Consider the following 16,735-nt stretch of genomic DNA (forward strand, 5'->3'; position numbering starts at 1 on the left):
ATTATGATCGACGGTATCGAAAGCAGTGCTAAGATCGAGGATCAGCAACATAGATGACGCATCAGAATCTATCGTTAGCAATAGATCATTAGTCATTTTTGCGAGGGCTGTCTCCGTAGAGTGATTTGCCCTGAAACCGGATTGAAAGGTTTCACATAGATTGTTAGACGTTAAGTGTTCATTTAGCTGCTCTCCAACAATTTTTTCGAGGATTTTCGAAATAAAGGGAAGGTGAGTCGGTAGTTTACCATGAGGTCAGGATCGAGGTTAGGTCTTTTAAGGGAAAGGATGATTAACCACTTTTTTGAATGCTAGGGGAACAATGCCCGAGGAACGTGATAATTTTATAATATTTAGCACTAATGGACCTAATAATACAAAGAGCTCCTTCATAAGATTCCCAGGAAGTGGGTCAAGTAAACATGTTTTTTTTTTTTTTTTCCATTTACACGTTGTAACAATTCTTCTAATGTTATTTCATCAAAAAGAGAGAAACTATTTTGGAGGGCAGTATGCGCCGTGTATACAGTCGTATCTGTGTTAATAGAACCCAGTTGTAACTGGCACACATTGTCTTTAATCTCCTTTCTAATGAGTTCAATTTTCTTATTAAAGAAATTCATAAAGTCATCTGCCGAGAGGGTGGAGCTACTGGAAGGAGTCCCTTTTGGGTTAGCGATGCTACTGTACTAAACTAAAATTTAGGATCGTTTTTATTAGGGTGGATGAGATTTGAGTAATATTTAGCTTTAGCTAAGGTAAGCATGCATTTATAAGTTATTAAACTCTCACTCCACGCTTGATGGAAAACCTCATGTTTAGTCATGCGCCATTTACGTTACAGCTTTCTGCATAATAATTTATGAGCTCTAGTTTATTCTGTAAACCATGGGCTATGCCTTTTTGGAGCCTTTTTTTTTAACTTCAGCGGTGCTATACTATACGCTATACTATTTCGCGCAGGGTGTAGTTAAAGTTGTTAGTGAGGTTATCAATAGAGCCCACATACTTTGGGAATGGTGCCATTACCGAGGGCAGTAGGCCAGCAAGAGTCGTCATTGTGGCCGTATTAATGTTGCGGCTGCTATAGCAGTTATTATTATTATTAGCTTGCCGAACATGAGTCTGAACTTCGAATTTTATAAGTTAATGATCCGACATTACGTTAGTATACGGGAGTATCATAACTTTGAAAACGGTGATACCTCTGACAAGCACTAGGTATCATATATATATATATATATATATATATATATATATATATATATATATATACAAATATATGTATTTTTTGTATATATGTATATATATATATATGTATGTACATATATATATATATATATATATATATATATATATATATATATATATATATATATATATATATATATATATATGCTGAGATAGGCGCCAGCGCCCTCCGCGACCCCAAAAAGGGAATAAGCGGTAGAAAATGGATGGATGTATATATATATATATATATATATATATATATATATATATATATGATAATTTAACAATTTAATGTAAGAATAATTTTTAGTAAGAAGCGAATCAGTCAGGAGTTTACCAAGACGGAATGATGACGTCAGTACACGGTTTGAAACACTTTAAAGGTAGTAGGGCATTTCTTGCCCAGTGTATTTTGTGTTAAAACCTAATTTACAACAATAAAAGTATTAAATGTGTTTATTGAATAATATTTATATATAATCATTCAAAATATTAATCGTTTATTCAATGATCAGGTAACCAAAGAGACAGTAGATGCCATTTCCTTACAGCTGACCCCCTCAAATAAGGCACAATGAAAGAGGCCATTGGCAATGCGGCTCCCTATTGGCTGACATGAAGAGGCGGAGCTTGCTTGTTGTTTTGCTGAAGTGTCGACTATAAAGAGCAGATTAGCTGTGGCGCGTCTGTTTTACTGCTGAAACTGTAATAATACTCGCTCAAGAGCAAGATTTTACTCCACAAATTGACCTTACAAAGTGCCGCTTACAATCAACCACACCCAGCTAAAAAGATCCCGGTAACGGCAAAGATGAAATGGATGTTCAAAGAGGATCATTCCTTGGGTAAGCGAGAAGGGGTGTTATTATTCTTTTATCACGACAAATATGTTGTCGAAACAGTCATGCAGTTAAATTGAGAAAATGAAACCCTTCCAGTGTGTCCAAGTGGGAAATAAAAATAGGCCGGGCGATAACAAAGGCCTGTCGGTCTAGCGTCTGTATCTTAAAAGCACTACTATGGCTGTCGCTTGGCCTAATGCACTAAATAATGCATACAAAGCTGTTATGGCGAAGATGACGCAATTGTCTACAATATTGGTATAAGATGATGCATCGTGTCTTGCAATATCTATTTAAACGACGCCACTCGTCTATGAGCATGCTGTGCTATGCGCTGGGAAAATGGTGTTCAACTGTTTAGTTAATCGATCAGGCAAATCAAATGTGCTGCTTTGTCTATTCTGCCTGTGGCGAAGCCTGTGTACTGCTACCAGGGAGTGAAATGTGTTTTGGCAGACAGAGGCTTTCTTGTATGTATTTTTTTCCCCATGGCTAGTTTGCTCTGACAATTGACAAAAACATCAAAGATATTTGTACATCACAGAGGCTAAAATCGATGTAATGTAGGTCAGCATAGGCTAAGGTAGCTGAACCTCCACAGATGAGCTTTGTTCTTTCAATGACAAAGCAAATTAGTACAGTATATAAAAGTATTCTCATTAAGCCCATTTTATGGCTAAAATGTTGAACAAATTAAATGTAAAGCTGTTACCTAAACATTTAGACAAGAGTAGGGCTGGGCGATATGGACAAAAAAGTATATCTCGATATATTTTTACTTAAATTCAATATATATCTCAATATTCATCTATGCAATTCTCTTTACAATGAGATAAAAGACCGTAAAATATATATTTCAATTGAAAAAAAAATATATAAAGACAGAACAATAAGATCATATGGACAGCCATAAGTGTTTACATTTTGCTTTTTATGTATTATTTTACTTATTTTTTTGTCTGGTTTGTATTTGTTTTGTATCATTCCGTGAGGTGTATATTATTATTATTATTTTTTTTTGTTCGGTTTGTACTTCATGAAGTTTTGCGCTTGTTGTGTTTTTCTTGTGTTTTTTGTTTGTTTTCATTACATTTGATATGTTTGTTGGTTTTTATGATATCCATGAAGTAAGACATTATGTTGAAGGGGGCAGGAAAATGTAAAATTTTTCTTCATCCTGCTCCTCAGGCATTGGTGTGTAAATGTAAAATTGAATAATTGAGGTACAATTGTCTATCAATCAAAGATGCACATCAATGAAGGAGATAAATTAAAAATTCAATGAAATGAAATATATTTCGGTGAAAGTATACATATAAAGCTGTGATGAGATGGCGACTTGTCCCGGGTGTATGCTGCCTTCCGCCCGATTGTAGCTGAGATAGGCACTGGCACCCAAAGGGAATAAGCGGTAGAAAATGGATGGATGGATGGTATACATATAAAGATGTACATTTTTGAGCGATATTCAGTGAAATTGAAGTAGATGACAACTGTTCTGTAAACAATTAGTGGTAATTTTATCAACCCACTTGGTCAAGATGGGTATTAATAGCACAGAAAATAAACTGTATAAGTAATACAGAATTAAATAACATGAATAAAATTTAGAAATATATTATTTCTATGTAAAATAAATAAATAACACAGCTGTGCAAATAATATAAAAACATTCATTTGCAGACAGGCACTTTGTGATTTCCCTTCTTGGTTTGATGACCCGCCCTATCTTGCCTCTGATTGGCCTGTCCCTAACCAATCGTGACTCATCATTGTAAACAAACAACCAATCATGGATGTTGAGATCAATGGTAAACTTTTACAATTGTGCCATCAGCAGTGTCCTAACTTACGGCTTTTTAGTGTGGTTTGCTAGCTGCACTTAAGCCAGGGGTGTCCAAACTTTTTCCACAGAGGGCCGCACACTGAAAAAATCAAAGCAAGCTGGGGCCATTTTGATATTTTTTATTTTAAAAACCATTACAATATATTTGTAAAAAATATACATTTATGCCTCCACTCAGGGTTTTGGTCAAAAAATATTAAAAATGCGTCATTATTTAGTATTATTATTATTATAATAATAGGCTTAAATCTCTAGATCAATATAACATTTAAAAAAATTAAGTTGTATGTTCTTTTTGTCAAAGAAAACCATTTTTTTATAGAACCCCCCCCCCCCCCCCACAAAATATGCAATATTTTCACCCAATAACATTTTTAAGTGGAATATTTTAGATTATATAATAAGTGTAGCTTTAAAAAGGTCAATAAGTCATAACAACATTGATTTTAATTCATTATTATTTTTTGAGCAATGACACTTAAAAAAAAATCACACTGAAATTATTGGGGATCCAAAAGGATCCTACTCATTACAGTGTTAAAAAATAAATTATAATTATTTTGTTTACTTTTAACACAATAATCTCAAGATCAATTTCAGATCTATCTGTCAATTATAAGTTTTATTGTTGTTTGTGTTTTTTGTTTGTTCGTTTTAAAACAAAAACGTGTGAGAAACACAAAATATGCAACAATTTACACAAAAATATCTCTAAGTGGAATATTTAATGTGACGTAATTGGAGCCTTGAATAGGTCAATAATTCATAAGGACCTGGATTTTGATTCATTATTTTTTTTAAAGAAAGAAACAGCCTGCATGGCATCTTTGTGTTATGAGAGTCAAAATTGCAACATGTTCTTGTTAATTTTCACCTGTTTGCTCTATTATACCACTGTTTATATTTTGTATTTTTTTAATCGTATTTTTAGAATGTGCCGTTGGGTCGTTAAAAAATTCCCTGCGGGCCGCAAATGGCCCCCAGGCCGCACTTTGGACATCCCTGACTTAAGCAAACCAACAGGCCCTCCAGCGAATAGTTAAAGCGGCGCAGGAAATGACAAGGACAATGCTCCCAGAGATGAGTGCCATGCACACAGCTCGCGGCCTAGAGCAAGTACTCAACATCCTGAAGGACAGATGCCACCCAGCACATGGCCTCTTCAACCTGCTTTCTTCTGGAAGGAGGTATAGATCGATTCACGCTAGGACCAGCAGAATGTCTCATAGTCGGTATCCCCAGGCTTAGAGATTGCTGAATGAACAGCCTGTCCCTTAACTGCCCCCGACCATCTGATTACCTCACTCTTCACCACCTCAATAATTGTGTTCTGGACATAGGGCTGGGCGATATGGCCTTTTTTTAATATCTCAATATTTTTAGGCCATATCACGATACACAATATATATGTCGATATTTTGCCATGTCCTTGAATTAACACTTGATACATATAATCAAAACAGTATCATGATTCTATGTGTCTACATTAAAACATTCTTGTTCATACTGCATTAATATATACTAATTTTAAATTTTCATACATAGAAGGAAATCACAACTAAGTCAATTGACCAAAACTGTATTTATTAAACAGTTTTTAGCAGGTGACTTTTTAAATGATGCTACATATTAGCAGTAATGCTACTTTTGGTAGCAACGCTTGTGCCCCACAATTGACAATTTAAAGTTGTCTATTCGTCATATTCCTGCTTGAAGCCGAACCACCGCCAGACGACGGACCCTCTGCTGTTTTTCTTGGGAATTAATTCTTCCTTCATTTCTTACCAGATCCGCACCTTCTTTCTCTCGTATTATCATTCGCACGGCTTTGCCGGTATCACAGCTAACGTTACCCACGCTGCTACCTCTTTGCTCCGCGAGGGCACATACGTATGTGACGTATGACGTGACAACATGTGACTTATGTAAGAATGTGTGCTTGTTGTCTGTGAGAGGGAGACAAAAGGAGTGGGAAGAGCCTGTAGTTTAATGCCCACAGCTAAAAGCAACTGTGTGAGAACTTATACTCGAATATCACGATATAGTAATTTTCTATATCGCACAGAGACAAACCTGCAATATATCGCCCATATCGATATATCGCCCAGCCCTATCTGGACATTGCATTGCTGCAACATCAACACCCATCAGACATCTGACTGTTCCCACCCACACGCCCCTCTATTCGCCATTTTCTTGACAATGCTAAAATGTAAACTATTGGCAACCTGCACATTAATGCAGTGTCTATGCCGCTAAATGAAGCTCAAACAAAATGTTGTTGACATGTATGACTTGAGTGTTATTGTCACAATAAAGGAATTGATTGATTGTTCTTATACGTGCAAGAGAAAGGGGAGGGGTTTAGTAGCCCATAGAGGGGGAGCAAGGAATTCAACAAATAAGCGGTGTTTGGTCATTTTAACGTGAAATAAATAATATCGGTATTACGATATTTTCTTGTTTCATGTTTAAAAATATATCGATATCAGTGTTTCCCCCAGAAAATGTGTTAGTTAAGGTGGTGTCTCTCCATTGGGGGTAGGTGGGTGTTAGGATCACTGTAACTCGGCCTGTCGCCATCACGTCTCCACCTCGTCGCTCCCACCACAGCCTGGGGGGCAATAGACTACAGAATGCGGTAAAGTAGGCTTGCTTCGTCGCCTCAAGAAGCCTACAATTTTTGGTGGTGTTTTCCGCTCAATTTGCTGAATGACGATATGCGATATACATATCGAAATTTTTTCCATAAAGTAAAAACAAAACAGTCATAGTTACCTGAGATACTAAGTATGTCATTATTATGCCACATGCTAACATATGTTCAACTCATCATGCTTAATTTATTACAGCATTTGGGAAGCCTGTAGTTGATTTTTATTATGTAAATGTTATATTTTTATCAATATGTGATAGCAGGGACCCTGCCATTCAAAACTAGGCTGCTGCATTACTAATGGTTAATTTAACTAAAGCTGAAAAAATAGTACAACAGCAATAAGAGAGACTATTCATCCCTGAACACCATGGAGTACATTAAGGCTTTGTGATTCACTTACATTATTACATCAACTATCAGAGACAGCTTCAGGAAACTCTTCATTTAACATGTCGTTTTTTGCTGCTTGGGGACAGTGCAATCAACACAGAAAAAGGTAAAGTGAAATAACAGATGGACAGAGCTTTGTTGTGCTTAACACACGCACACACACACACACACACACACACTGCAAAATGAGCTAACGTTTCGCTCAATGCTAATTAGCCTTCACTTCAAGGACTGCGAGCGAGGTGAACTGCAGTTTGTTTCTAGAACGTCAACGGGATCATAGTGATGTTACTATTAGTTGACTGGGAGGTGTTTATTATAATTTAGGGAGAGTCCACTGCCTGATCCTTACCTGCTAAACACCTATCTGCTCATCAAGACGCTGGGGAACTGAATACATGCGCTCTGAATACGCTACGCTGATTGGCTGTTACCGATCTGAATACACACTGCTGATTGGCTGTTACCACTCTGCGTATAACCAATCATATGGTTGTGTGGGTGGGACAATGCTAGGTGCTGCATAGACGTACACTGACAGAGGCAGAACGAAGCGGAACCCGCTTGTTAAGACGTTAGCTTAGGCTCTTTGTTGTAAAGTCGGCCGCCTTAGCAACAAAGCGCTTTGGGAAACCCTGGATATATCTTACAAACTATATATCGCCCAGCCCTAGACAAGAGGCAGGGCTTTAAGCTCTTTTGAAAGCCAACAACTTAACAACTAAGTTGTACTAATAGTAAGTAACAGGAGTTTGAATAAACTTAAAAGAGGGATTCGTTTTTGGTTGTTATTGTTTCTGTTATTTTTCAGAAATGTGTAAATTCATAATAACTACTTTTGCGGTTTGAGTGGGAAATTGGGAAACCCTGGATATATCTTACAAACTATATATCGCCCAGCCCTAGACAAGAGGCAGGGCTTTAAGCTCTTTTGAAAGCCAACAACTTAACAACTAAATTGTACTAATAGTAAGTAACAGGAGTTTGAATAAACTTAAAAGAGGGATTCGTTTTTGGTTGTTATTGTTTCTGTTATTTTTCAGAAATGTGTAAATTCATAATAACTACTTTTGCGGTTTGAGTGGGAAAACAAATTGGGATCAAATCTTGAGTCCTTACTAGAGATCGAACGACATGTTTTTTTTAGGCCGATACCCATTATTAGTAGTCAATGAGGTCGAGAGCTGATATTAATTTGCAATAAATGTTGGTTAAACAAGAATAGTGTATGTCGGTAAACAGTTGGACATGGCTTTAAGTGTTGGTGTTTTTTTTCAATTTTTGGGGGGGCACGTCGGACCAGTACCGACATAATTTGTTATGCGGTGCTATTGTTGTCGTTAATTTAGCAGCATAAAACATCGGGGGATATCACAATCACCTTTAGTTTATGTGCTTAAGGAAGCATCAACATTTGCATTTCAAAATATGGAAAATCTGCTAAAAATTGGTAAAATTGGCATTTTTCTACATCACAATAACTTGCAAGCGAATCACTTTTATAGCAGTCCATGGATGTTAACACATTGTACCGTTTCCTTGTGAGGAACCCTAAAATGTTGGTTGGTTGGTTTGTAAGTCAAAGTTTATTTTGAATTCAAACATGCATACAGTTTCAATATGATTATCACATATTTTACATGTTTTCATTTCTCTTTACAACATGTCCAAAAAGAATTTGGGAAGAAGCCATGAAAAACGACTTCCGGACAGCTTTGAAGCAATTCTGGACCACCATCCGCCGCCTCAGGAAAGGGAAGCAGTGCAATGTCAACGCCGTGTTTGGTGGGGATGGTGTTCTGCTGACCTTGACTGCGGATGTTGTGGATCGGTGGAGGGAATACTTCGAAGACCTCCTCAATCCTACCAGCACGTCTTCCTATGAGGAAGCAGTGCCTGGGGAATCTGTGGTGGGCTCTTCTATTTCTGGGGCTGAGGTTTCCGAGGTAGATAAAAAGCTCCTCGGTGGCAAGGAGTTCCTTAAGGCTCTGGATGCTGTGGGGCTGTCTTGGTTGACAAGACTCATCGCGTGGACATCGGGGGCAGTACCTCTGGATTGGCAGACCGGGGTGGTGGTTCCTCTCTTTAAGAAGGGGAACCAAAGGGTGTGTTCCAACTATCGTGGGGTCACACTCCTCAGCCTTCTCGGTAAGATCTGTTTAGGTGTACTGGAGAAAAGGCTACGCCGGATAGTCGAACCTCGGATTCAGGAGGAACAGTGTGGTTTTCATCCTGGTCGTGGAACTGTGGACCAGCTCTATACTCTTGGCAGTGTCCTTGAGGGTGCATAGGAGTTCGCTCAACTGGTCTACATGTGCTTTATGGACTTGGAGAAGGCATTCGACCGTGTCCCTCGGGAAGTCCTGTGGGGAGTGCTCAGAGAGTATGGGGTAACGGACTGTCTCATTGTGGCGGTCCGCTCCCTGTATAATCAGTGTCAGAGCTTGGTCCGCATTGCCGGTAGTAAGTCGGACCAGTTTCCAGTCAGGGTTGGACTCCGCGAAGGCTGCCCTGTGTCACCGATTCTGTTCATAACTTTTATGGACAGAATTTCTAGGCGCAGTCAGGGCGTTGAGGGTATCTGGTTTGGTGGCTGCAGGATTAGGTCTCTGTTATTTGCAGATGATATGGTCCTGATGGCTTAATCTGGCGAAGATCTTCAGCTCTCACTGGATCGGTTGGCAGCCGAGTGTCAAGCGACTGGTATGAGAATCAGCACCTCCAAGTCCGAGTCCATGGTTCTCCCCGGAAAAGGGTGGAGTGCCATCTCTGGGTTGGGGAGGAGACCCTGCCCCAAGTGGAGGAGTCCAAGTACCTCGCAAACTTGTTCACGAGTGAGGCAAGAGTGGATCGTGAGATCGACAGGCGGAGGGGTGCGTCGTCTTCAGTAATGCGGACCCTGTATCAATCCGTTGTGGTGAAGGAGCTGATTCGGCAGGCAAAGCTCTCAATTTACCGGTCGATCTACGTTCCTATTCTCACCTATGGTCATGAGCTTTGGGTCATGACCTAAAGGACAAGATTATGGGTACAAGCGACCGAAATGAGATTCCTCCGAAGGTGGCGGGGCTCTCCTTTAGACATAGGGTGAGAAGCTCTGCCATCCGGGGGGAACTCAGAGTAAAGCCGCTGCTCCTCCACATGGAGAGGAGCCAGATGAGGTGGTTCGGGCATCTAGTCTGGATGCCACCCGAACGCCTCCGTTTCGGGCACGTCCGACCGGTAGGAGGCGACTGGGTAGACCCAGGACATATGTCTATGTCTATAAGACTATGTCTCCCGGCTGGCCTCGGAACGCCTCGGGATCCCCTGGGAGTTGCTGGACGAAGTGGCTGGGGAGAGGAAAGTCTGGGTTTTCCTGCTTTGGCTGCTGCCCCCGCGACCTGACCTCGGATAAGCGGAAGAAGATGGATAGATGGATGGATTTATTTACGACATGGAATAGATTGCTACAAAAACAAGTGATGAATTACAAAAACAAAGACCCAACTCAGTTAGATCAAAAGTTTATCAATCTGTGATTTAATTATTCTGCGATGAATTGGCGACTAGTCCAGGGTGTACCCCGCCTTCCGCCCGATTGTACCTGAGATAGGTTAGGATGGTAGAAGGTGGGGATTGAACCAGGAACCCTCAGGTTGCTGGCACATCCACTCTCCCAAATGTGCCACGCCGTCCCCAATGTCGTCCTCGATGACTGTATGTAATCATAGCCCTCCCTTTAATGAATGTCCTATTTTGTCTAATTATTTTTTTATGGAGCAACTTTATTGTTGTAAATGCCTTCCCATTGAAACACATTTTTCTTGATGTCTTGTAGAACATCGATTTATAGAATCGGCCAAAATCCGCAACAAGTACCCTGACAGGGTCCCGGTGAGTAAAATCCGTCACTTCTGGTGGATACAAAAACGACCTTATTCCTGATTGTGCTGCTACTGTGTGTTTTGGGTTGAATGTGTTAGGTGATTGTTGAGAAAGTCTCCGGATCTCAGATAGTGGACATCGACAAAAGGAAGTACCTGGTTCCCTCTGACATCACGGTGGCTCAGTTCATGTGGATCATCAGGAAACGCATTCAGCTGCCCTCAGAAAAGGCCATCTTCCTGTTTGTGGACAAGACCGTCCCACAGTCCAGGTCAGAACAGGATATGTGATAGATCTACTCGATAGAAAGTAACTTGGACCGAGCAAGGTTTGTTTAAAATATTGCAGGTCATATTTTAAGGGGAACTTCACTTTTTGGGGAATTTTGCCTGTCATTCATAACCGTTATGATTTTTTTCTTTAATGCATTCTAAATATTAAATCAATGGAAATAAAAGTTTGCGTACAGCAGAGCCTTCGGGAGCACCAATATTACGACCATAAAATCTGATAAATAACCATTCAAAAAGCTCCAACAATATTCAATTGAGATTTTGTGACTTAAATATTGACCAAGTATTAGCGATATTGTTCTTATAAGCGCTAACTCGGACAAACTATTCATAGCGGCGCCATGATTCACCTCGGTCGCCGAAGATCACTTCCATGTCTCCCTATGTTTACATCATCGAGTGCTCTGCTACTTTATCATGCATCTCACCTGGACATGAGGCGTCTCGGTAGGTAATGCAACAAGTTGGGACACTCTTACAGCCATATAGAACTTGGAACTGGCGAGAACGCATTTTTCATCTAAATGGCAATATTTGAACATCCCAGCAGTCTGCTTCCTAGTGACAGCAGACCTTGCACAGTAAGTGATGTTATTTATGTTTGTTGGCGCCCCCCGCGACCCCGAAAGGGAATAAGCGGTAGAAAATGTAAGGATGGATGGATGGGCTCTCATAATATCTGCAGTGAGCAGAAATCGGTGATTAAAAAAAAAAAGCAAACATGAAAGTTTTTTAAATTAATGTATTAATTATTAATTAATTAATTTTTAAATTAATGTATGCTTAAAATGATCAAAATACATAAATATTAAATGTGTTAGTTACTACATTACATAAATACTTACAGTTCATAATGTGGCCTTGTGGTTAGAGCTGACCTGGGCAAATTAAGGCCCGGGGGCCACATGCGGTCCGATAAGTATTTCAATCTGGCCCGCCGGACATTCCCAAATATTTTTTTTAGCTCTTTAAGATGGAAAGTGTAGTTGCCATAAAGATGTGCAGTCATGTTTTCTAATGACCGTAAGTCTTCAACTATACAAAGTATTTCAATGTTTGGAATCCGCGCTTATGGATGATATACCAGTTACTATGGTAATCTAATTAGTTACTATGGTCATCTATATCACAGCGGCTCAGACGAGGCACCAAGCAGTGTGGGCAGGAAGCGTTTCCAGAGACGCGGAAGGAGATTTTCTCAACAAAGTTCTAAAGCTTAGTGATGTATAGAATAAAGTTAAAGTTAAAGCACCAATGATTGTCACACACACACTAAGTGTGGTGAAATTTGTCCTCTGCATTTGACCTATCCCCTTGATCACCCTCTGGGAAGTGAAGGGAGCAGTGGGCAGCAGCGGTGCCGTGCCCGGGAATCATTTATGGTGATTCAACTTCCAATTCCAACCCTTGATGCTGTGCCAAGCAGGGAGGCAATGGGTCCCATTTTTATATAGTCTTTGGTATGACTCGGCCGGGATTTGAACTCCCAACCTACCGATCTCAGGGCGGACACTCTAACCACTAGGCCACCGAGTAGGTAGAAAGTACTTTTGTACTTTTTTTTTAGTACTATTGATCCCTGGGGGGAATTCAGCAAATATCAGATATATGAGATTGTAGGTGGGTTTATTTGGTATCCTTCGCGTTCATATTTCACTGTTTGTTGCATTTTTGTTGCGTTTCACTTGATTGTTAAATATGTAGATTGAAAGCGGGTGTGACATTCATATTTTGTCAATATTCAGTGTTTTATCGTTCATAGAAAAAATTTTAAATTCCATTGCGTTTTTTAAGGAGGTCTGTCATAACGTTTTTAGCATTCAATCAGACATTATTGTGAGGTTTTGTATTTGTGTTCCTAAAAATAGATATACCGGCCCCCCGACACATTTTTTTTCTCTAAATGTGGCCCCCGAGTCTAAATAATTGCCCAGGCCTGGGTTAGAGTGTCCGCCCTGAGATTGGTAGATTGTGAGTTCAAACCCCGGCCGAGTCATACCTGCTTGGCACTAAATATCAAGGATTGGAATTGGGGGGTAAATCACCAAAATGATTCCTGAGCCTGGCTACCGCTGCTGCTGCTCACTGCTCCCCTTACCTCCCAGGGGGATGGGTCAAAATGCAGAGGGTAATTTCACCACAAATTGTGTGTGTGTTTGTTTGTTTGTTTGTATGTTGTGTGTGTGTGTGTGTGTGTGTGTGTGTGTGTGTGTGTGTGTGTGTGTGTGTGTGTGTGTGTGTGTGTGTGTGTGTGTGTGTGTGTGTGTGTGTGACTATCAGTGTTGTTTTTTTTTAACTTTCTATGATGTATGGATGCTTTATTAGAGGCTATATAGGCAGAATTGAAGGCCTCCCTTAGGCTACATTGCAAGTTGACTTTTCATCGCATTTATTTAATATTTAGAATGCATTTTAAAAAATCCATCCGTCACCATATCTTTTATAATGATTGGGAGCGATAGGCACAATTGCAAAAAAAACTTGCAGTTCCCTTTAAACTTGCATGTCAAAATATATTGCAATTTTCAAGCGCAAGACCCATGCCTAGCAATACATTTGCTATACATCATTTTTCCACCAGATGTCACTAAAGCACTTGAACTTAAATTTTACCACATTTTGATGGTGGAAAATTACAGAAAATCCTAAATAAATTCCATAATCAAAATCATTAGCCAATTTTTGTTTAAAGGTGTATATGTCATAGATAGATAGATAGATAGTACTTTATTGATTCCTTCAGGAGAGTTCTTTCAGGAAAATTATTTCACTCTGGCAAACTACCATTAAAAAAAAATCATTGACAGCCACCTGAAACATTCAAACACATGAGTATGTACATTTCTAATCTGCATATACATTTTGCAAATGAAACTCTACTTTGTAAAATGTGTATTGAGAAGGAAAAGCCGTTGTCACTGTTTGAAATAATCACATGAGTGGAAAATGCAGGGAATGTAACAGGTGCTGAAGTCGCTAATCTAGTATCTGGTTCATGTTTCAGCATCACGATGGGACAGCTGTACGACAATGAGAAAGACGAAGATGGCTTTTTATACGTGGCTTACAGCGGCGAAAACACCTTCGGCTTGTAACGGAACCAAGAAGCCATGATAGTGACCCACATTATCTGCTGCCATCTAATCATAGCCCTCACGCGGCCGTGGGAAACCCCCCGTGTAAACACCACAGAATGATGGACTAACCGCTTACCAGGCTGAAGAAAACGTATCTGCTGACCCACTTCGCACTAGTGATTTTTAGATTTAGCTGTGTTTGCTTTCATTCATTTTCTCCGCTATATTGATTTGAAATAGCTTCCCTACTGCTTGTATGTGTGAATGACTTCTTATTTGAAAATATTTATGAGAATTGTAATATTTTAATTTAAGGTAAGGTAGCTGGATGACCTAACCAATAAATATATTCAAATTAAATCCAGGTGCTTGTTCTTTTCAAGATCTTTGTGTAAGTTGATTTATGTGTCGATACTGTTACGGTATAGAGGGAAGAAGACTGCACAGAATGCAGGACGTATGTTAGCTCTATTTATTATGTTATACTATATGAAATGAAGTATGTAACTAAACCAAAGAAGTATGGAGTGACTATGTGTTGGAAGTAAATGAGGATTGTTACCAGGGGATGTTGAAAGTGCGTGTTGAGTGAGAGACGGAAGTCCAGAAAGTGCAAGGCAGGCTCGAAGGTCCAGAGACAGGCAGGAGGTGAGGGGCAAGAGCGAGGCGTCAAAAGTCTGTGTCCAGGCGGGAGGTCCAGATCCAAAAGAGGCAGCCAGGGAACCAGAGGGGAATACGGGGGGACGAGACACACTGCTCGTGACGAGGAAACGGAGGAAGGCTGCTCGATGGCGACAAAGGACACAAAACAAATGAACACGGAGGGGCAGAAACACAGAGAGAGAGAGTGCGCATAGAGCTAGATAGGTCGGCTTACTGTACTGGAACAGGTCGCTACGTTCTGACCCCTAACGTAGGTTGCTCTGGCTTAAGACGCCCGGCGTCTCAACAGCTGCAGGTGACAGCTGATTGATTGCACCGGTGCAGCTGCTGCTGGAGTGGCGCGTGCAGTTGGGCTCAGATGAATGCGCATTACAATGCGCCCGAGCCGTGACAAATACTACACTGTAAAATAGAAAACACGTCAAGTCTGGAATTATATCAGCAGTTTTTATTCAGTAAAATAAACAAATGTTAAATACAGTAAACATTCACTTATCGATGGCAATTAAGTCTAGGCTTGACCGTGGTAAATGAATTTCCGCAAAGTGGGATCCAATATATGTTAAATGTTATATTTCATAGCTTGTGCATACACAGTAAAACACATTTATATTAGTCTGCTCAACCCACAATGGTAAGTTCGCCAGCTGCCTTGAAATTGCAATTAAACTCAACCTTAGTGATGTCTTTGTTTTGACTAATAGACTCAACTAGATAACTAAGAATGTTGAGTGCAATGCAGAGGTATAGTTATCTCAACATTCTTGTATTTGTTATTGAGTAAATGTATGACTTCCAATCACTTTGTGGATTGACCAATTACAAAAACATAAAGAAACAATTTATGTCAGTGACATAAGTTATGTGCCCTACTTTATTATGACTATGTCTCCCGGCTGGCATGGGAACGCCTCGAGATTCCCCGGGAAGAGCTGGACGAAGTGGCTGGGGAGAGGAAAGTCTGGGCTTCCCTGCTTAGGCTGCTGCCCCCGCGACCCGACCTCGGGTAAGCAGAAGAAGATGGATGGATGAACAACTTCTGGAATAAAAGAGACATTGAAGACTTCAAAAAGAGACATTTTTTTCTACACAAATTACAGTTTCAAGTAAAAACAATGGTTTTGTATTAACAATTTGTGTGATGAAGAAAATTGTAAGTACTATATCATATTTTTTCTTTTTTGGAATGTGTCCTGCAGCAGGATGATCGCTCTACCATCTGGGCCACACTGCCCCCACAATGACAATAGACTTTTGCAACTCGTTTAGGTATTCCATTACTACTACTAAGACATATGTGATATTTTAAGTGGACCTGATGTTGGTAAATGCAAAATGTTTGAATAGCGCTATCAGCGGAATGTTTTATTTTCTTTTAAAAACATTGCACTGCTTTTTTAAATATATTTATGGGCAAATTTACCAGTCCAAAAACTCATCAAGTAATTACTGTACTTCTGAATTTGAAACATAGATGCAGTACATCCGGAAAGTATTCACAGCCTTATTCTAAAATGATAAACATTCATTTTTGTCCTCAAAATTCTACAAACAATACCCCGTTATAAAATGTGGAAATGTTTTTATTTTCTTTACAAATGTGTGCACATTTATTATAAATACTAAGAAATAACATGTACATAAGTATTCACAGCCTCTGCCATGAAGCTCCAATGTGAGCTCAGGGGCATCCTGTTTCAACTGATCATTCTGCATTGATTACCTCAACTTCTGCGTGGACGTGATCTGCCCTGCTAAGACTGTTCGGTGCTACCCTAATAACAAACCCTGGGTAACACAAGAAGTTAAAGCTGTCCTCAACAAGAAGAAAGCTGCCTTCAGGAGTGGAGACAGGGAGGCAATGA

The 16,735-nt window shown here is 39.8% G+C and overlaps 1 protein-coding gene across 1 annotated transcript; it reads left to right on the forward strand.

Annotated features, from left to right (window-relative positions):
* Positions 1-1,862: 1,862 nt before the first annotated feature.
* On the forward strand, positions 1,863-14,567 carry LOC133542804 (gamma-aminobutyric acid receptor-associated protein-like 2). The gene is made up of 4 exons (XM_061886975.1): positions 1,863-2,078; positions 10,791-10,846; positions 10,936-11,108; positions 14,135-14,567. Exons 1-4 carry the CDS (start codon positions 2,045-2,047, stop codon positions 14,223-14,225), a joined length of 354 nt encoding a protein of 117 aa, XP_061742959.1. The 5' UTR covers positions 1,863-2,044; the 3' UTR covers positions 14,226-14,567.
* Positions 14,568-16,735: the final 2,168 nt, after the last annotated feature.

The sequence above is a fragment of the Nerophis ophidion genome, linkage group LG25 (genome assembly GCF_033978795.1).
Source record: "Nerophis ophidion isolate RoL-2023_Sa linkage group LG25, RoL_Noph_v1.0, whole genome shotgun sequence".
NCBI classification, from domain to species: domain Eukaryota; kingdom Metazoa; phylum Chordata; class Actinopteri; order Syngnathiformes; family Syngnathidae; genus Nerophis; species Nerophis ophidion.